At 44.2% G+C, this 21,799-nt stretch overlaps 1 protein-coding gene across 1 annotated transcript in view; it reads right to left on the minus strand.

The window, feature by feature from the left end:
• Window positions 1–21,799, minus strand: part of CACNG7 (calcium voltage-gated channel auxiliary subunit gamma 7) — a 92,355-nt gene that overhangs the window by 15,282 nt on the left and 55,274 nt on the right. The window contains exons 2-3 of the mRNA XM_069947546.1: window positions 13,727–13,963; window positions 1,929–2,015 (exon numbers count right to left, since the gene is read on the minus strand). Of these exons, the coding sequence (XP_069803647.1) occupies window positions 1,929–2,015; window positions 13,727–13,922 (283 nt within the window). The 5' untranslated portion in view covers window positions 13,923–13,963. The remainder of the gene's footprint in view (window positions 1–1,928; window positions 2,016–13,726; window positions 13,964–21,799) is intronic.

Below are 21,799 nucleotides of genomic sequence, written 5' to 3' on the forward strand. Positions count from 1 at the left end.
AAGTAGGGAAAATAAGTATTTGATACACTGCCGATTTTGCTTCTACCTATAAAGAATAGAGAGGTCTGTCATTTTTATTGTAGGTACACTTCAATTGTGAGACACAGAATCTATAAAAAAGATTGCAGAGAATCACATTGTATGATTTTTAAATATTATTTGGCTTCTTAGGCAGTATCCATGTTTTCCAGAACTCCCTAGGGCTGCATCCAACTTCTTCAACCAACGGTAATCAGATGCCAAGCATTCTGGGTCAGAATGAGATTTGTTCATCTCTAGTATGGTTCTGAATAAGGAATTAGCCCAGAGCTACACAGGAGAACCTGGTCAATGACCTGAAGAAAGCTGGGACCACAGTCTCATGAGTAATCCTACAGGGCACGCAAGGTCCCCTTGCTCATGCCTACACATGTCCAGGAGTTTTGGAGTTTGTCAAAGACCATTTGCCAACAACCTCCTTCCCTCAGTATTGAAGAGGGATCATGGCTGGGTCTTTCAGCATGACAATGACCCAAAACAAAAAGCCGGGGCAACTAAGTAGTGGCTTCGTAAGAATCATTTCAAGGTCCTGGTTCTGTTAAAAATCAAACAATATGATCATCTGGAATTTTTGAAATCTGGACAACTTGGACTAGACAATTTAAGGCTTCATTCACATGTCCGTAGCGTGAACCATAATTGCGGACCATAATTGCAGACCCACTATTGCAGACAGCACATAGATTTGCATCCATAAAGGTCCGCAATTCATGGTCCTCTGTACAGACTGACAGTGATCACGAATCACAGTCCCATACACACGAACAAACCTGTGAATGGGGCCTAAGGCACAGCATTTTTTGAGGTAGAAATATGGCCAAATTTTGACTAAAAAAAAAAAAAATAGACATCCAAAAATAATTGACATTATCATTATTTTGATGTCCATGCAGACAATGTACGTTATTTTATACACTGTGTGCATTGGACGTCCGTCATGCTATTGATTAAAGTCAATTATATTGCGACAATAACATTGCATCTTCTTAAATAGAAAAGGCAGACGTCTTTTCTCTCTTTTTTTAGCGTTGTGGGAACAAAACCATTATGGCCATAATTATGGCCCAAAACAGCGTAGAGTACGGTGCGGGCACACCTGAATGTGCCCGCGTTCCACTTAAAATAAAAAGTATCTGTCTGATACTGCAGTATCGGCACGGTGAACATGTAAGACATCGTCCTAGTTTGACACTGTGTGAACATGGCCCTAATTTAAATTTATATAATACAGATGTATTTTTAAAATAATAATGTGCTCCATTGAAGTAAATGGGAAATCGGACTGCAGTGCAGACACACTTGGCTATGTTCACACCAATTTAAATAAAAACTGTTCAAATATTTGTGCCACTGTACTGATACACTGTGCCAGAACAGTGTCACAAAGATTTAGACTTTTTTGGAACTCCCAGCATTATATTGATTGATAATGGTGGTAAAGGTGTGTCTGAGTTCTGATCTGCATATACCATATATTGTGAATGTGTAAATGGCTCCTAAAACAACTAATTCAGAAGTGTTGTGACGTCGGTGTAGGAGAAGATCCAGCAGTCCAGCAAGATCCGAGTGGTAAGTCAGCGCTGCAGAGGCATGAGGAGAGGTAAGTAGAGCTTGTTTATTTTGTTCTTCCCTGCCCTACCTGCTTTAAAATTATAATTTTCTTCAGACTTCTCTTAATGTTAATGATGCAGAAATCTGCTTCAACATTGTTGTCCTTTTGTCATAGCTCTTCCCTGACAACCACTGGTTTTACATTACTCACAAAGCGTCGTTTGAGCAGCCATTTTCATAGAGATACAGTACATGGTCATTGACAGAATATTGAAGCAATCAACGTTTCTATAAAGCTAAGAAGATAAATTTACAGACTGTAAGATTCTCCAACTTACTGAGTATATTTGCTGTGTTCTCCGTCACAATATCTGTATCTGGTCCATGAAAAAATTCTGAAGCAACACATCGACCCTTTTCTCGACCTGTAAAAAACACAGTTAAATAAATATATATATTTTTTAGAATTAAAATGTTATCAAAACTAATAAAAACATTGAATCTGTTTCCCATATCAACCAATCACAGCCCAGCTTTTATTCTGTCAGATTTTATCCCAGAATCAGCACAACATATGGCTTTATTCTTGCCAACATGGTGGAAAACCTAAAGGACACCATTGCCATTGCTGTCCAGAAAGCTGAAAGGGAATCTGTAAGCACCCAGGCCCTAGCTGAGGTTCTGACAGTGTGCTGTAGCTGGCAGTCCCCAAGTTAGTGTGGTAACTTTTTATAATTTGCCTGTGGGATGGATTATGCATACCTCACTGCTCCATCCTCTTTCCTCTTCTTCATGAATAATCAATGCTGCCCGACCTTTTCCCCCTCAGCTGTCAGCCAGTGTCTCAGATTAAAGATCAGTCCTCTGTAGGAAGGTTATGTCTGAAAGAAACACTTAGATATTGCTGAATCTCTAAGCCCAAATGTGTTGAAGCTGTGGTCTAGGGTTAAACCACCTGTCTAGAGACCACCAGCAGTTCTTTCTTTGGTTCAAATCCCCAGATGGAAATGAAATATAGCGCTTTATTTTTTATTTTTTTCTCATTATTGTATTATTTGCAAAGAATTCCCAAAGAACAGTCCAAAATTAGTTTTAAAATGATTTAAATTAAATAATTATATTCAACCAAAGAAAGACCTGCTGGTAGTCTTTAGACAGGTGAGTTACCCCTAGACCAAAGCTCCAACACAGACTAGGAGATTCAACTATATGTTATTGTAGATTAGTCCTCTGTTGGCAGATACTGACTGACAGCTCAGTGAGCAGGAGGCCGGACAGCATTGATTATTTATGAAAGAGAGGGAGGAGGAAGGAGTGGTTAGATGTGCCAGTGTGTAACAGAAACGCTGAGCCATAACTCCTCTTTGACTCTTCATTACAATAGGAGACCAGAGATAGAGACCAGAGAGCATAATCCGCTGCACAGACAAATTACCAAAAGGTACCATGCTCATTAGAGGACTTCCAACTACAGCACACTGTCAGCACTAGTGGTAGGGTGCGGACAGATCCCCCTTAACTCTAAGCAACAAAACCAGCTCTGTTGTTAAATATGAACAGTTTTGTAGAATTTCTCCACTATAAAAAAAAAGCAACTCAAATGCCCCCTTAGCATGCAGAGCAGTAATCTGCAGTAAAATACTGTATAAAAGATAAATGATTACCCGATATAGTGCTTATACTCATGTATCAGCACTATATCTGGTAATCATATATATTATTCAGCAGATTTTTGCTCTACAAGCTATTTACACGTTCTGTGAATACGGTCTTGTAGAAGATGTGCAACGGACCAGATTCCCGAACCTGGCGGAATCATGTATCATTATAATGCTGGGAGCACTGCAAGTGTATAAATCTTCGCAGTACTGTACTTTTACAGCCGCACAGCTCTTAGAAGCCAAAAAGACGCAAACGTTTTGTGCAAATCAGCCAAAATAGTTGTGACAAATACACACGAAAAAGATGTCTGCCTGGGTGGTGTGCTGTCACCCTACATTCAGCTGTTCAAAGTATACAGGTATGTCCGATGTCGGACCCCACTAAACTAATAATGTATATTGTTTTAAAGTGTCACTGTCATTATAACTTTCAAAACCGAAATCAGCAGCAGACGTGAAATAAAGCAATTGCAATTTACATTATTTTTTTTTTTTTTCAAAGAGTCTTAACACAGAAAGTCACATGTTTCCCAGGTTATCTGCGCTCACAGAGAAGGCAGTCATGTCTTTAGGAGACTGGACTTGGATTTCTGGTAAGTTCAGCTTTGTTTTACAGCATGATCAAAAGAAAATGTATATTGCAAACTTGCTTTATATCATATATACTGTTCATTAGATTAGATTAGATTAGATAAGTTATAACAACAGGTACACTTTAGGAGTAGGCCAATAGGCCATTAGTAGTAACAGGGTTAGAAATATAATACAGTCCTGACATCTTATGCTTACCTCTTTGCATTCCCCCAGTGTCCTGTCGCGGCATCTCTGATGTCCTGCTGACTACAGCCACGGCCGAGACTAACTCATCTCAGGAGTAATAGCCTGTTTAAACAATCACTAGCCATTGCGTTGTCCCATCTAAATAAGTGATTGGTAGAGTTGGCTGTCAATCCTGAGACGAGTTGGTCCTGGAAGTGGCAGCGGCTGCAGTCAGCAGGGAACCCGGAGAAATCGCAACAGGACAGGAGCGTGGAGAGGTAAGCATAACAGGTGTAGCATTACATAAAAAATTTCTAACGCTGGATGACCCCTTTAATGCCAAGAAAAATGAGCCGAAGCGAAAAACATAATGCTAAGACACTTCTCTCTAACAAGTCTAATACCACTCTTACCTAGGCCCATGATAACCTCATTACCTTGCTTGCTATTAAGTTGGCTTATGCCTAGTACAGCCACATAACGTGATTATAATGGCTGCTTTTATCCTAATTTAATTGTGTGTTGTTGGGATTCATTCAGCATCCAGCTCATAAAATTCCTGACTTTTAATAAAGTATGGCCATGCATTTATTTCTTCTTTATAGCTATGACACAGAGCTACTCTACAGGGCAATTTTATGGCTGTAAGGATTTAATGGCACACACTGCACTGCAGCTTGTACTGCTGCAATGCTCACTAGTCAGAGGCAGTGATCACTGCCTGTGATATATAATATTAAATAATTATCAGCTCGGCCAGCATTTCTTATCTCTGTCATATTATCATTAAAGCTGTTAGTGTCAGTGACCTCCACAAACAACGAGGGGCAAGACTTACAACACAAGGCTCAAGCAAATTACAGCCACAATCAGCATGATATTCTGTACCAGCTAAAGGATAGCTATAAACAGCTTAAAGAGCTAGGAAATCAGTATTAATATGCCAAGCTCTGTCCCTTGTTGAATATACTTCAATGATAATGAAGCCATTTGTCTGTGGCATGGATGTATTGCAGTGAAGATGTACAAGCCTTACGTTTATCAGTAATAATCATCGCTTAGTTAGTGAAAAAGTTAGTGAACCTTTTGGAATAATCTAGAATTCTGTGTGACTAATAAACTGTCATCTAATTCACTCTTCTAAAACACACTCTAACTAAACTAATAATACTTGGTGGTACATATGCAATGACCAGTAATGGGATCCCTATGGGACCATGGCTGCCTGCTATCCAGACATTGCCTTTTTATATGTATTTGTAATATTTATATTGTTTAATAACGGTTTCCTATCTTTATATATTGAAAACGTATTGTACCAGGTATGACAGGGAGAAAAAGGGTTATCATGCACAAAAATGGTAGCCTACAAGAGGAAAGGGAGGAGCTTGCTCTGTTTTGGCCTCTCTAGTAGATGGGAAGGAAATACAGTTAGTTAAGAGTTTAGCCTCTCTAGTGAGAGAAAGCATTAAGGCAGTCTCTCTGCTGGAGTAGTTGCAGGTCAGCTTCTATCTGTGGTGGGGAGATAGGTTATACATTTAGAATAGATTTGAGTTAGCCCTTTTATGGCTATTTTCACACAACATATTTTTTCATTTCGTTATTAAATGAAAAAATACATTGCATTGATTTTAATGAAATCCTAGTCTGAGTGTATACCCTCTGTATACACTCCAGCCAGGATTCCTTCGGCCGCAAAATAAAACTGACATGTCAGTTTTGTGCGGCTGCTATTCATTGAACAGTGGCCACACAAGGCTGACAGAGCAGACAATGTTAAGAACTTAACACTAAGGCAAATCATACAAATTATCATTGTTTTGTTTAATGTTTACTGATCTAGCAAGTAATAATAAAACATTAAAACAAGTGATGACTAGTGATGATCGAATAGTATTCAAATACTACGCTATTTGATTGCGTTCAAATATTTAAACAATAATGCAGTAAAAATTTGATTCGTCCTCCCACCCCCCTGGTGCTTTTTCCAGCAAATAAACATGCAGGGGGAGGGACAGGCACTAGGAATAGGCAGGACTTAAAAGAAACCCTCCAACTGTGACTGGCTGGCTAAACTATGTCACCTCCTGAGTATACAAATAGAGGATTTCAGATTCGTGTAACTTGCTGGTTGGAGCTCGAGATGGACAGACTTTATACCAGGGAGAGTTAGCTTTTAGGTGAAGTTAGGTAGGTAGGGACCCCCAAAAGCCCTTGTTAGGGCTCAAAGTATAAAAAAACATATATTTAGAAGCTGTTGTGAGACAGGCACTGTGTTCAGACATCTACTGATGTGACATCTACTAGTGTATGCGGCTTTATACTGTGCTTGCAGGATAATACCTGTTATCTTGCTACTACTGATTTGTGCAGTCTGCATTCTGAAAATGAGTTAAACAACTCTTTCATTTTATTATGTTAAAAAACAATTATATATTCGTTACACAGCTGAATACTGTGATTGCGGGATAGTACCTGTTATCTTGCTACTACTGATTTGCGCACTCTGCGTCCTGTAAAGGAGTTGAACAGCTCTTTTATTTTATTGCTCACATGTTCACATGTCGTAAGAGACTGGCTGTTCCGTGACCCACCCGGGTCACAGAGCGGCTGGTCTCTGAAAAGATCTTTGCAGCCGGTACTGCAGGCTACTCCCGGCCGGATGATCTTTTCGGCCACAGGGTTGTGATGCGGGCTGGAGCCGATCACTCCACAGTGTGCACTGACAGACCTTTCTGCGGCCGCTATTCAATGAATAGCGGCTACAGAAAACTGACATGTCAGTTGTTTGCAGCACCGCGGGAGATCCCAGTCGGAGCGTATACTATGTGCATACCCTCCCGCCGGGATTCCTAGGCAGCAATGGACTTATGTTTCTGTATAAATGTACAACAGCCGTGGTTTTACGAAAATATACGGTGTCTGAACATAGCCTATTATTGTAAAAAACAATCATATAACCAGTATACGGCTGTATACTGTGATTGCAGGATAATACTACTACTGATCCGTATGCAAGTACATACCGCTAGACCGAAATGTACGCTTCAACTTTACATTCATAATTTGTTCGTGAATGTTTGGCGAATATGAACACGAACCAATCACAAACAATTTTGGTTTAGTTTGTGTTCAGGATCCGAACCGAACATTGGGATGTTCGCTTATCACTAGTGTTAGATGCAGCCAGCCAGGCCTCCCCTGCTGTCCCATATGCATTCCAGAGCAGTTGGCGTCATTTCCTGAGGCTTCATTGTGCACTTGGTGACCTCCTAGTGGTCGAATATTGATTTTCAGGTCCCAAGTATTTTTCTCCCATAGACTATAATGGGATTCGATATTCGTTCGAATACACGAATATCGGGAGCTATTTGAATCAAATTTTGAGTTATCGAATATTTCACTATTTGCTCATCTCTAGTGATTACGTAAAAAAAAAAGGAAAACCAAGTTTTTTACAAAATAAAATGCTCACTGCAAAATCATCCTGGAAAACATCCAGATCATTCAGCTTGACCAACATACTGTATCTGCTGGGTAAATGAAGTAATAGAATTTACCTTTATGTTGTACTCTACAGTACTGTATATTTTTACCTTCCAGAAATGTATATGAGCAAAAGAAGCTATGAGAATATTATATCATTTCAAATCCAACAATAGTTTTCAGTGATGCCACTGGTTTCCTCCACACCAAGCAACATAATCCACTCAAGCTAAAAGGTGTCATAGAAAATTGAAGCATCACTTCAAGCGCAATAAACCTATTTGAAATGTCATAGACAACCTCCCCATGTTATCACATTAAATTGCTTATTACTTGCCAAAGTGTCACTCTGTTTGAGGATCTTTACCCTTTCCTATCATAAGCAAATCACAGATACTTCTACCACTAGATGGTTCAGGTTGACTCTGACCTGAAAACATTTTTATTTCTATTGTGCTCTTATTTCAGCTGCTTTTATATTCTACTGTTTCTTTTATATTCTATTTAAAAAAAAAACCATTTGGCCTGTACATCTACAATACAATAAAAAAAATTCTATCATTTCTGTACGTATAAAGCATTCAGAAAGTCTTCGGAGCCTGTTAATTTTTTTTCCACAGTTTGTTATTTTGCAGGCCTTGTGCTAAAATAAAAATGAAAAAAATTAAAAAATTAAATAAAAATCAAGTTTTCCCTTATCATTCTGCACCCAATACCCCATAAAGATGAATGCTGGGAAGTGAGGTTTTGCTGTATTCAGCCGAGATGTAAACTCAGCAAGACCATGCTACTGAAGACAACTGTGACTAGTTATAAATGGTGAGCTGCTGGAGATTGCCACTGTAGTACCTGGAATGATTCCTGAGTGTGCAGTGCCTGTCAGAGACACCATGCCATATCTACTATTTGGGTACATTCACTCTGTGTGGATACTTCAAGCGGAATCCGTCTGGCGGCCTCCGCTTGAAGTCCCGCCCGTTCCATAGAAGCAATGATATTTGCCGGCCGCCTCCGCTATCCATGGATTCCATAGTGTGAACATACCCTTTGAGCAGGTTTTAAAGGTGTTGATCTCACCCTGGACAAGTGATAGAGAGAGAGTAGTCACTTTGTGAGTACCTTTAAACAAATATGCATTATTGCACATATAAGAGCCTTTTTCACAAGGGTCAAGGCACTGTATATACTGTGTTTCTCCAAAATAAGGGTCTTATATTATTTTTTTTATCCAAAAAAGGGCTAGGGCTTTTTGGGGGTTTGGGCTTATTTTTGGAGAAACACGGTACCAGGCCCGCTTCTGCCATGAGGCGGAATGAGCATTCCGCCTCAGGCGGCAGATTTTGTGGTCCTGCAGGGGGCGGCATATTGTTCCCCCGCTGTCATTTTTGTTAAGTTTCACTTAACAAAAATGACAGCAGCCGTGCAGCCGCTCACCTGTCCACAGCCGGCCCGCCGCCCGCGCTCACTGCTGTCCGCACATACTGATGGGCTACTGCGACGTCACTCAGCAGCACTTCTGGGTTACTTGGCCGTGGTGAGTGGCCGGAGTTGTTGGGGTTCACGCTGCGGCGATCGCGTCTCCGTGGGGGGGGAGGTTCAGGGCTTGCTGCAGGTGGGCGCGGGGGTTCGTGGCTTGCTGCGGGTGGGTGCGGGGATCCGGGGCTGGCTGCGGGTGGGCGCGGGGGTTTGAGGCTTGCTGCGGGTGGGCGCAGGGGTTCGGGGCTTGCTGCGGGTGGGCGCGGGGGTTCGGGGCTTGCTGCGGGTGGGCGCCGGGGTCTGGGGCTTGCTGCGAGGGGGCGCGGGGGTTCAGGGCTTGCTGCGGGTGGGCGCGGGGGTTCAGGGCTTGCTGCGGGTGGGCGCGCGGGGGGGGTGCTCGGACGCTAGTGAGGGGGAGGCCGCCTGAGGTTTGCCTCAGGCGGCAGAGACCCCAGAATCGGCCCTGCCAGGCCCGCTTCTGCCATGAGGGGGGGCATATTGTTCCCCCGCTGTCATTTTTGTTAAGTTTCACTTAATAAAAATGACAGCAGCCGTGCAGCCGCTCACCTGTCCACAGCCGGCCCGCCGCCCCCACTCACTGCTGTCCGCACATCCTGATGGGCTCCTGCGACGTCACTCAGCAGCACTCCTGGGTTTTTTGGCTGTGGTGAGTGGCCGGAGTTGTCGGGGTTCACGCTGCGGCGATCGCGTCTCCGTGGGGGGGGGGGGTTCGGGGCTTGCTGCGGGTGGGCGCGGGGGTTCGGGGCTTGCTGCGGGTGTGTGCGGGGATTCGGGGCTGGCTGCGGGTGGGCGCGGGGGTTTGAGGCTTGCTGCGGGTGGGCGTGGGGCTTTCTGCAGGTGGGCGTGGGGGTTCGGGGCTTGCTGCGGGTGGGCGCGGGGGTTCGGGGCTTGCTGCGGGTGGGCGCGGGGGTTCGGGGCTTGCTGCGGGTGGGCGCCGGGGTCTGGGGCTTGCTGCGGGTGGGCGCGGGGGTTCGGGGCTTGCTGCGGGTGGGCGCGGGGGTTCGGGGCTTGCTGCGGGTGGGCGCGCGGGGGGTTGTTCGGGCGCTAGTGAGGGGGCGGCCGCCTGAGGTTTGCCTCAGGCAGCAGAGACCCCAGAATCGGCCCTGCACGGTACACACACAGAGGGACAAAGGCAGCACATACACAGAGCAGCCTGACAGGCAATGACTCTACCGAATTTCTGACTGTGACGACGCCACTGTGACGCAGCAGACGGTCCTTAGATGGAAAAGTCTGATGCTGGATACAGCAGATGGAGATGTCCCTGTGGCCTAAGGGAAGGGGAGCACGCTTAAGGGAAGCCTAAGGGAAGGTACAGCACACCAGTTAAGGCACAACATAGCCCTAAATGTCATGTTTTAGTGCAGTATGCAGGCAGCGGTGTTACTGAACCTCTGTGTCTTCGCTGCTGTGACATAGCAGAGTACAGTGCAGATGACAGGTCCCACCAGAGGATAGGATTGGCTTTACTGTGGGAAAGATGAGAAACAACATGAGAAAATATTTTACTGAAAGAGTAGTAGATGTATGGAAGGAACTTCCAACAGATGTAGTAGGTAAATCTACTATAAGAATTTAAACATGTCTGGGAAAAATATATACCTATCCTAAGATAAGAAGAAAGGAAATATTAAAAGGACAGACAAGATGGAACATGTGGTCTTTTTTGCTAAAAACCTTCTTTGTTTCTATCCTCCGATGGACCCCGGTGTCTGCACTTTAGAGTGCCTTTGCACAGAGAGATTTCTCTGACAGATCATTGAAGCCAAAGCCAGGAACAGACTATAAACAGAGAACAGGTTATAAAGGAAAGATTGAGATTTCTTCTCTTCTCAAATCCATTCCTGACTTTGGCTTCAAAAATCTGTCAGATAATTTTCTCTGTGTAAATGCACCCTTAGGCTATGTTCATACAGCATAAGAGACCGGAAGTTCCGTGACCCAACCGCATCCTGCTGGTTGATCTTTCGGGCCGCAGAGTTCTGATGCAGGCACGTCAGTGCGCGTCCGCATCAGAACTTCCCACAGCACACTATGAAGCAAGCGGCCGCAGCTGCCCGCTCCATAGTGTGAACTGACATGGTTTTCTACGGCCGCTATTCACTGAATAGCGGCCGCAGAAAACTGACATGTCAGTTGTTTGTGCTTTCGCTATGGATCCCAGCCGGAGTGTATACTATGTGTGTACATAGACAGCAAAAGCACATGTGGGATCCCATAGACAGCAATGGCACATATATTTTCGCAATAATCACGGCTGTTGTACATGATAATATACGTTGTGTGAGCATAGCCTTACTCTGCAGTATCACAGTCAGACATTCATTTCCACCGTTGCCTGCCATGCAGTGCTATATGTGCGCTACCTACCAAGTGATAAAGCAAACAGAGAAAGAGAAACACAATAGTGAGTGTCCAGGTCAGATGGGATATTAGTCATGCATATTGCTAAGCCTTCAAGAGTACCTGTCATTAAAAGTAACTTTTGTCATCAGGCATGTGGGTCTCACTCACCATGATCTGGAGATATATCTGGGGCTGTAGCTCCTAATCGACAAATTCTGACAATGTAAGTCTATAAAGGCTATATTGTCAGAATAAGCAACTAGCCGGAGAATGAATCCCACTGCTGTCGCTCTCTCTCCCTGGCTATATCTCCTGATCACAGTGAGACCCATTGCGACCAATACATTTTGACATGCTTGATGACATGTCAAAAATTCTTTTTGATGACAGTGAAAGCAGGGGGTCAAAGCCACAGAGACGGATTTTGTTCAAGCCACATCACACTCTTATTGTGTAATGAATTATGAGCCTCATCTTAGCAAGCACCATCTATCTGTGCTTTGTACATGTAATCCACTAGCAACAAGGCATAAAAGCCTCTTGTAAGTAAAGTTATCTTGTTTTCTGCATCTGAATGAAGGTGTTTGTGCTGTTCTTGGTATAATATCACAAGCCTGTTGGGTTACCCTCTGCATTGCACCTCTTCTACACATCCCAGTCAATGTGTCCTAAGCACACTCTACTGCACTTGTCCAATCACATGGACTTATTCTTGTGTACATGCTAAGAACATAAAAGGGGAATCTATCAAGTGTGCGCCTAGCGCAGATCTAGCAAAAAGGCGCAAAACACTGGGGAAAATTGCGCAATATTTTGTGTGTTTTTGCCAAATCTGCAAAACACACACCAAGGCCTCTTATTTGTATGTTCAGTGTATGGGGGACATCATAGCATCTAGTCTCTACCTCAAAGGCAACTAAAAATTATTGTTGGAGCCTGCAGTTGGTAAAATCGGTTAAAAAATGCCATATACAAAGAAAAAAGTAACATAGTTAACATAGTTAAAGGGGTTATCCAGTGCTACCAAAACATGGCCAATTTTGCACCGCTCTTGTCTCCAGATTGGGTGGGGTTTAAAACTCAGTTGCATTGAAGTAAGTGGAGCTTAATTGCAAACCACACCTGATCTAGAGACAAGAGAGGGGAAAAAGTGGCCATGTTTTTGTAGCGCTGGAAATCCCCTTTAATAAGGCTGAGAAAAGACAAGAGTCCAGGCTCGGACTGGCCCACAGGGGAGCAGGGGGATCCCCCGGTGGGCCCTACCCATTGGTGGGCCCCTGAGCAGGAGGTCTGTATCCCTGTTCAGCAGCTTGAGGATGACATAATCCCCCAGTTAGTTTCATGGGACTTCACCTTTCAAGAAACTTAAGTGGACGACTGTGCTGTTTGCAGAGAGCAGGGATGGGGAACCTTTGGCCTTCCAGCTGTTGCAAAACTACAACTCCCATCATGCCTGGACAGCTCCTATAGACTAGAACAGGGATTGAAAATCTTCATCTTTCCAGCTGCTGATGGGAATTGTAGTTTTGCAACAGCTGAAAGACCGAAGGTTCCCCATCCCTGGCATAGAGTGTCTGACCAGTTACTAACAGTGAGCGAGCATTGCCAGTCACATACACAGCACTGTGCAATGTCGCTATAGTAATGTGAAAGGTTTGGCGCTGGGTATATCTGGTGTATGTAGGGTGGGCCCCTAGAATAAAATATTCCCTGGTGGGCCCAAGGTACCCCAGTCCGACACTGCAAGAGTCCATCAAGTAAAACTTACTGAAATCCTACTTTGTTGATCCAGAGAAAGGCAAAAACCCTTATGAGGCAGACACCAATTGCCCCATCACAGGGAGAAAAATTATTTTCCGATTCCAATGGTAATCAGAATAAATCCTTGGATCACTAATCTAATTGTAAGGTTACTAATGGCCAGAAACAGTGCGGCTCCTCATGTAGACAGGAAAAAGATACTTTCTAAACTAAATGGCCATTTCCTGTCTGAGCGGCACATCAGCTGAGGTTCGGAAGAAAAAAAACACGGATGGACAGCAGCAGACACTGGGCGGCCTGGAAACTGCCAGCTGCGGCAGATTCATGTGGACAAGTTTACAGCACTCTTATGTTCCCCCTAGCCCCAGCAGCATGGTAAATTACTAATATACACAAAACAGCCCCTTTAAGAATATAAAAAGTCATCTCCAAATTCTGTGACCTGTATAAAAGTACTTGGTGTACAACAGAGAGTCCACTGTACATGCAATTACACACAGAAAATGTCAATAGCATTTTTCACACTATTGAAAGTAGTATAGAATTATTTGATATTCCAGCTGGACACATAAAATACTTAAAAATAACTCACATACGCAAAGGACACGTTATGCTGAACATCTTACCAGCCACAAAACACACTCTCCATAGCCCAGCATGTAACGCCATCTTGACTTCAGTTGTTTGGTTTTGAGGTAGGACAATTCCTTCTTCCATGTACAGCCAGTAGTCAGTGCTAACGGCTATCCCAACCAGAAGGAGGCCACACGCTCCAAAGACACTACTGAGTAGGGTCAATGCACGGCTGCTACAATTACTCATCCTAGGGCCTAGGAGGAATCCACTTAAAATGTTGTGGTTACCTGTAAGGAAAAGTAACAAAATGAGCTATTAGTAAAACTGGAGAAGTTTACTGTCAATCATTATGTATGAAGTCAATATACTGTAGGCATTTCCCAAGTCAATACAGGTATGTCCAGAGCCAATCAGGTGTGTCCTGGTTTGTAACAAAACTTCAACATGGAGAAGTGCTTAGAGAGCAGATGTTTGATCCCTGATTATTGGCATATCACATTAGACCAGCATTTCCCAACCAGGGTGCCTCGGCACACTGGGGTGCTGGGAGAACCCGAAAGAGGTGCCACGGGATTCCGGTGGGAAAAGTGAAACTGTCACTTTAGGCATCCCTAGACGCTGGGGTCGCGCAGCTTCTAGGGATGCACCGATCACTTTGATGTTCAGCCCACACTGTGAGCGGGCGGAACATTAAAGTGAGCAAAAAGTAGGAGCAGGACCTGTCAGCGTCCTGCTCCTAAATTCACTCCCATAGGCCGCCAGCACTTAACGCCAGCAGCCTATGGGACTCCGGGACGTGACCTCTCCAGCAGGCATGATGATGTGACGTCATCACGCTTGCCATAGGTTCCGTCCCCGAGGCTCGCAAAATGGAGCCAGAAGAGAAGGAGAGCTGCTCTCTGCAGCCACACAGCCCGGATAAGTTGAGTAGGATGTTTGATTTTTTAACTATTGCACAGCAGGGGGCAAATAATAGGGGAAATAATTATTAGGGGCAGAGCAAGGTGCATTATCATTAAATGGGGTACACAGCGAGGGGCATTATTAGTATAAGGGGCATACAGGGGGATTATTAGTATAAGGGGCATACCAGGGGGATTATTAGTATAAGGGGCATTTTAGGGGGATTATAAATTTAAGGGTCATACCAGGGGGATTATTAGTATAAGGGGCATACCAGGGGGATTATTAGTATAAGGAGCATACCAGGGGGATTATTAGTATAAGGGGGCATACCAGGGGGATTATTAGTATAAGGGGGCATACCAGGGGGATTATTAGTATAAGGGGGCATACCAGGGGGATTATTAGTATAAGGGGCATATGAGGGGGATTATTAGTATAAGGAGCATACCAGGGGGATTATTAGTATAAGGGGGCATACCAGGGGGATTATTAGTATAAGGGGGCATACCAGGGGGATTATTAGTATAAGGGGCATATGAGGGGGATTATTAGTATAAGGAGCATACCAGGGGGATTATTAGTATAAGGGGGCATACCAGGGGGATTATTAGTATAAGGGGGCATACCAGGGGGATTATTAGTATAAGGGGGCATACCAGGGGGATTATTAGTATAAGGGGGCATACCAGGGGGATTATTAGTATAAGGGTCATACCAGGGGGATTATAAGTATAAGGGGGCATACCAGGGGGATTATTAGTTTAAGAGTTATACCAGGGGGATTATTAGTATAAGGGGCATATGAGGGGGATTATTAGTATAAGGAGCATACCAGGGGGATTATTAGTATAAGAAGCCATTCCAGGGGGATTATTAGTATAAGGGTCATACCAGGGAGATTATTAGTATAAGGTGCATACCAGGGGGATTATTAGTATAAGGGGGCATACCAGGGGGATTATTTGTATAAGGGGGCATACCAGGGGGAATATTAGTATAAAGGGCATACCAGGGGGATTATTAGTATAAGGGGGCATACCAGGGGGATTATTAGTATAAGGGGCATACCAGGGGGATTATTAGTATAAGGGGCATACCAGGGGGATTATTAGTTAAGGGTCATACCAGGGGGATTATTAGTATAAGGGGCATACCAGGGGGATTATTAGTATAAGGGGCATACCAGGGTGATTATTAGTATAAGGGGCATATGAGGGGGATTATTAGTATAAGGGGCATACCAGGGGGATTATTAGTTTAAGGGGCATACCAGGGGGATTTTTAGTATAAGGGCCATACAAGGGGGATTATTAGTATAAGGGGGCATACCAGGGGGATTATTAGTATAAGGGGGCATACCAGGGGGATTATTAGTATAAGGGTCATACCAGGGGGATTATAAGTATAAGGGGGCATACCAGGGGGATTATTAGTTTAAGAGTTATACCAGGGGGATTATTAGTATAAGGGGCATATGAGGGGGATTATTAGTATAAGGGGGCATACCAGGGGGATTATTAGTATAAATAGGCATTCCAGGGGGATTATTAGTATAAGGGTCATACCAGGGAGATTATTAGTATAAGGGGGCATACCAGGGGGATTATTAGTTTAAGGGTCATACCAGGGGGATTATTAGTATAAGGGGCATACCAGGGGGATTATTTGTATAAGGGGGCATACCAGGGGGAATATTAGTATAAAGGGCATACCAGGGGGATTATTAGTATAAGGGGGCATACCAGGGGGATTATTAGTATAAGGGGCATACCAGGGGGATTATTAGTATAAGGGGGCATACCAGGGGGATTATTAGTATAAGGGGCATACCAGGGGGATTATTAGTATAAGGGGGGCATACCAGGGGGATTATTTGTATAAGGGGGCATACCAGGGGGAATATTAGTATAAAGGGCATACCAGGGGGATTATTAGTATAAGGGGGCATACCAGGGGGATTATTAGTATAAGGGGCATACCAGGGGGATTATTAGTATAAGGGGCATACCAGGGGGATTATTAGTTAAGGGTCATACCAGGGGGATTATTAGTATAAGGGGCATACCAGGGGGATTATTAGTATAAGGGGCATACCAGGGTGATTATTAGTATAAGGGGCATATGAGGGGGATTATTAGTATAAGGGGCATACCAGGGGGATTATTAGTATAAGGGGCATACCAGGGGGATTTTTAGTATAAGGGGCATACAAGGGGGATTATTAGTATAAGGGGGCATACCAGGGGGATTATTAGTATAAGGGGGCATACCAGGGGGATTATTAGTATAAGGGTCATACCAGGGGGATTATTAGTATAAGGGGGCATACCAGGGGGTTTATTAGTTTAAGAGTCATGCCAGGGGGTTTATTAGTATAAGGGGCATTTGAGTGGGATTATTAGTATAAGGAGTTTACCAGGGGGATTATTAGTATAAGGGGCATACCAGGGGGATTATTAGTATAAGGGGCATATGAGGGGGATTACTAGAATAAGGGGGCATACCAGGGGGATTATTTGTATAAAGGGGCATACCAGGGGGATTATTAGTATAAGGGGCATACCAGGGGGATTATTAGCATAAGGGTCATACCAGGGAGATTATTAGTATAAGGGGCATACTAGGGGGATTATTGGTATAAGGGGGCATACCAGGGGGATTATTAGTATAAGGGGCATACCAGGGGGATTATTAGTATAAGGGACATATGAGGGGGATTCTTAGCATATGGAGCATACCAAGAGGATTTTTAGTATAAGGAGGCATACCAGGGGGATTATTAGTATAAGGGGGCATACCAGGGGGATTATTAGTATAAGGGTCATACCAGGGGGATTATTAGTATAAGGGGGCATACCAGTGGTATTATTAGTATAAGGGGGCATACCAGGGGGATTATTAGTATACATGGGCATACCAGGGGGATTATTAGTATAAGTGGGCATACCAGGTGGAACGTCAGGGGACATTATTAGTATATGAGGGCACAGCAGGGGATTTTACATACAGGGGCAGCCCACATTCCTACTCGCTTTACTGCAGTTTTTACTGTATGGGAGCCTATAGGAGGGAGAAAGGGAAGGAAGTTACTAGAAATTTGCGGAGCCTAAGATGCTTGTCTCGCAGGTTCTAGAAGGTGAAACGTAGCTGAAAGAAATCATCATGGAGGACTGGGCCGGATAGAGAGAAAAAGGGAAAGTGACACCTCAGATTGAAGAAGATGTCACCTGTGAGTCACTGTATGATGTTTTGCATATTTTGTAGAACATTATTTAGTAGGGGTGCCCCGAGGTAATTTTTTTCCCAAGGGGTGCCCTGAGGTGAAAAAGGTTGGGAAGCACTGCATTAGACCATTGTCACAACTCTACTGTGTAATCCTACTAGGATCCTTACCAGTCAGAACATGGTGAGGCCTGGGTCTCACCACCAGTTATCAACATACATACCAAACATATTCAAATATTACACAATTTATCTTTTGTCCCCTTAACTAAATCAAACATACAAATAACAACAGAGACCTGTGAATCAAATGATCACTCCTATGAGAACTGCCTGACCAACAACTGTACGGCACCTCATTAATAAGGCCAGCTGCATGGCATTCATTTTGGTGTCTACAGCACCACTGATTTGTGGGTACAGCTGGCCCACGGAGTGTCATCTACAGGCTGTAGTAAGTCACTGACCGTGAATACTATAGAAACTGGAAGAGCCCAGACTGCAATGCAGATTGTACTGTGGAAGCCACAGTTATGTGCATGGGCCCATATAATAGAATGGGTCCTGCATGGGTCTCTAAATATGTACTTCTGTAGGAACCATTTTTGTATGGTTTGTCTCACAGTTTAAGAATCACTTTATAGTTTTGCTAATATATGTAGTAAAGATTGTTACCAGGCAGTTTCTAGGTAATTTGGCCATCCAATTAATGCAAACAACACGAATAATAATGTTACATAATTAGATCAATGCTGATCAATTATTTCTACTCTAATAATCAAATCTACCAACTGCAAAGTCAGGTTAACAGACTTTTTCATTTTTTAAAACAGCAGATGCCAGATTTCCATACCAAGCCCAAAATTCCTCTCCTGTAATTCATTACAATATATAAAGTGCCCCCCAAAGCACACATTATACCCCCTAAAATTCATAAAAAAAAAATATATATATATATATATACCCTGAAATTCATATAAAAACTTCAGAAGTGAAGTATTTAAGGGTAGTGATTTCTAACAGCTTGCTCCTGCTCCGGTTCATGGATCCGCATGGATTGGGTGTAACAGGCCAATATAAGAGTCCAGTAACAGAAGCTCTATTCAAAACAAAGCATCCGCGGACGATTCAAAGATCACCAGGGAGTATGGAGGTCAGACCTCTCGCGATCCCTTACTTTTTCTCTATACTGTGGATGCGGGACAAAATATTTTTTCTTGGAATACCCCTTTAAGCACTGCATCTTTTTAAAGGGGTTATCTAGGCTTAAAAGAAAATGGCTGTCTTCTTCCAAAAACAGCTCCATTCTTGTCCTCAGTTTGGGTGTGGGTTTTGTAGCTTATTTCTGATAATTGAATGGCACTGAATTGTAATACCACAGACAACCTAGGGACACAGGTTTTACTCTTTTTTTTTTCAAGAAAGTAGCATTTTCCTATCCTAGATAACCCCTTTAGTAGCACACCTGTACACCCACTGTTTATGGAACTGTGACACACCTCTCCTGGCTAAAAGGGTACCTGTCATGATGTTCCCTCACCCAATCAACATGCATTCACTCCTGGTGCTGGAAGTTCAGGTTACTATAGATAAAACCAAACTAGGTGGGTTCCGTGCACAAGCCCTATGACACACAGAACTGATCTGGGCTGGTTGTATCAATAATCACCTAAGATTCCGACAGCAGGAACAACTGTATGCCAATCTGGCGAGGGAACATCATGACAGATACCTTTTTTTGTAGTTTTCTGGTCAACAGGTGGGTTTTAGCTACGGAACTCTCATATGTTAATACATGGTTTTGCCTCTGTAATTAATGTAAAAGCTATAAAAAGATATATAATGCTAACTTTATTTCAATCCCCTGGTGTTCTGACCCCTTTTAAGAAGCGTTAAAACCAATCAATGTAAAAAATATTTAAGGGAAATTACTTTTAAGTTACAAACACAATTTTGAGGTCATCACTTTAACAAAGGTTATATTCATTCATTAATATTCATTGATGTTAGTAGCTGGGTCAGAACTGTTACAACCACTCATTCATCTTTCATGGACAAGTAGGTGAGTGCACTAGATGAAATGGCAGTAAATGTTCAAGCGTGTAAAATGCATGCCTGATAAAACTTTAAAATGGGTAATTTAAGGGGAGAACTATTTGCATAATGTATACTACTTACATAAAATGCTAAAAATATTTGAACATATCTGAATATTTGAAGTAGAAAAAAAACAGCAAAAAAAACCCATCAATTGCACACCTGCATGGTTACTCAGGGGCGTAGGGAGGGGGGAGCAGGGGGTGGCAGCTGCCCCGGGTGCAGTGGCCAGTTAGGAGAGCAATCAGTTCTATAGGCACACAGAGCAATCATCTTCTCACCTTTGCACTGCGATTGCTCTAGAAAGCTGGCTATTGAAGGGAAAAAAGTTGGGCAGGGGTGGCTGCTGAGCTGTCTGACGTAAAATCCATCTTCAGTCTGCTATGTGACTGTGCTGTGTCCTGTCAGCAATTGCTGCCCCTGCTGGACTCCAGCACAGAGAGAGCCGCCTGGAAACTGTCAGGAGGTGTCTTAGACACTGTCCCAACCTCTCTGTCAGTGTAGGGAGCAGAGGGGGAGGATTTTCAGCTGAGTACTGTGTGATACACAGCAGCCACATTATTCAGCTCTTCTCCTTTGCTTTTTCCCAAGGGAAACAATGCTGCATTTACACGTAATGATTATCGTGCAAATTCGCACGATAATGATCGAATTCGAACGATAATCGTATGTGTAAATGCAGCGAATGATCAAACGACAAATGAGAAATCGTTCATTTCGATCTTACAACATGTTCTAAAATCGTTGTTCACAAAAAATTTGCAGATCGTTCCGTGTAAACAGTCGTCGCGAAAGTCCAGCCGCCCGCAGCCCATCCCACCGCCCGCAGCCCGGCCCCCCGCTTATTCGCAGCCCCCTGTGTCGGCTCCATCGCCACCCTTGCCGCCCCGATCGCATCCCCCGCCACTCCGATCGCTATCCCCGCCGCCGCTCTGATCGCCACCCCAGCCACCGATCGCCCTCCCCCCCGGCGCTGCGGCTGCTCCGATCGCCCCCACCACCCCGGCCACGAGCATACCTTACCTGCTCGGCGTAGCGGGTGTTCGAAATTCCCGGCTCCCCTCTTCAGTGCATTGATTGGCTGAAGAGGAGAGGCGGGAATTTCAAACAGCTCCTCTTCAGCCAATCAGTGCTCCTCTTCAGCACTGATTGGCTGAAGAGGAGCCGTTTCAAATTCCCGACTCCCCTCTTCAGCCAATCAATGCTCAGCAGCACTGAAGAGGAGCCGTTTGAAATTCCCGGCTCCCCTCTTCAGCCAATCAATGCACTGAAGAGGGGATCCGGGAATTTCGAACAGCCGCTACGGCGAGCAGGTAAGGTATGCTTGTGGCAGGGGGCAGGGGTGATCGGAGCGGCGGGGGACGACGACGTTCGGAGGGGTGGCGGCGATCGGAGCGGCGGCGGGAGTGGCGATCGGGGCCGCAGGGGTGGCGATCGATGCGGCGTGTGTGGCGAAAGGGGCGGTGGGGGTGGCGATCGGGGCCTAACATTTCCTGAGGTACTATCTACAGGGGCCTAACATTTCCTGAGGTACTATCTACAGGGGCCTAACATTTCCTGAGGTACTATCTACAGGGGCCTAACATTTCCTGAGGTACTATCTACAGGGGCCTAACATTTCCTGAGGTACTACCTACAGGGGCCTAACATTTCCTGAGGTACTATCTACAGGGGCCTAACATTTCCTGAGGTACTATCTACAGGGGCCTAACATTTCCTGAGGTACTATCTACAGGGGCATGCCATTTACTAGGGGAATTACCTGTACCTACAGGGATCTAACATTTACTTGGAGGACTACCTACAGGTGCTTACTGGGGCATTACCTAGGGCATTACATATATTTATAGGGGCACTAGCAGTAGGGGCATAACAATTGCAGGGGGCTACGTGCAAGG

This window comes from Dendropsophus ebraccatus, chromosome 12, assembly GCF_027789765.1.
Source record: "Dendropsophus ebraccatus isolate aDenEbr1 chromosome 12, aDenEbr1.pat, whole genome shotgun sequence".
In the NCBI taxonomy this organism is placed as follows: domain Eukaryota; kingdom Metazoa; phylum Chordata; class Amphibia; order Anura; family Hylidae; genus Dendropsophus; species Dendropsophus ebraccatus.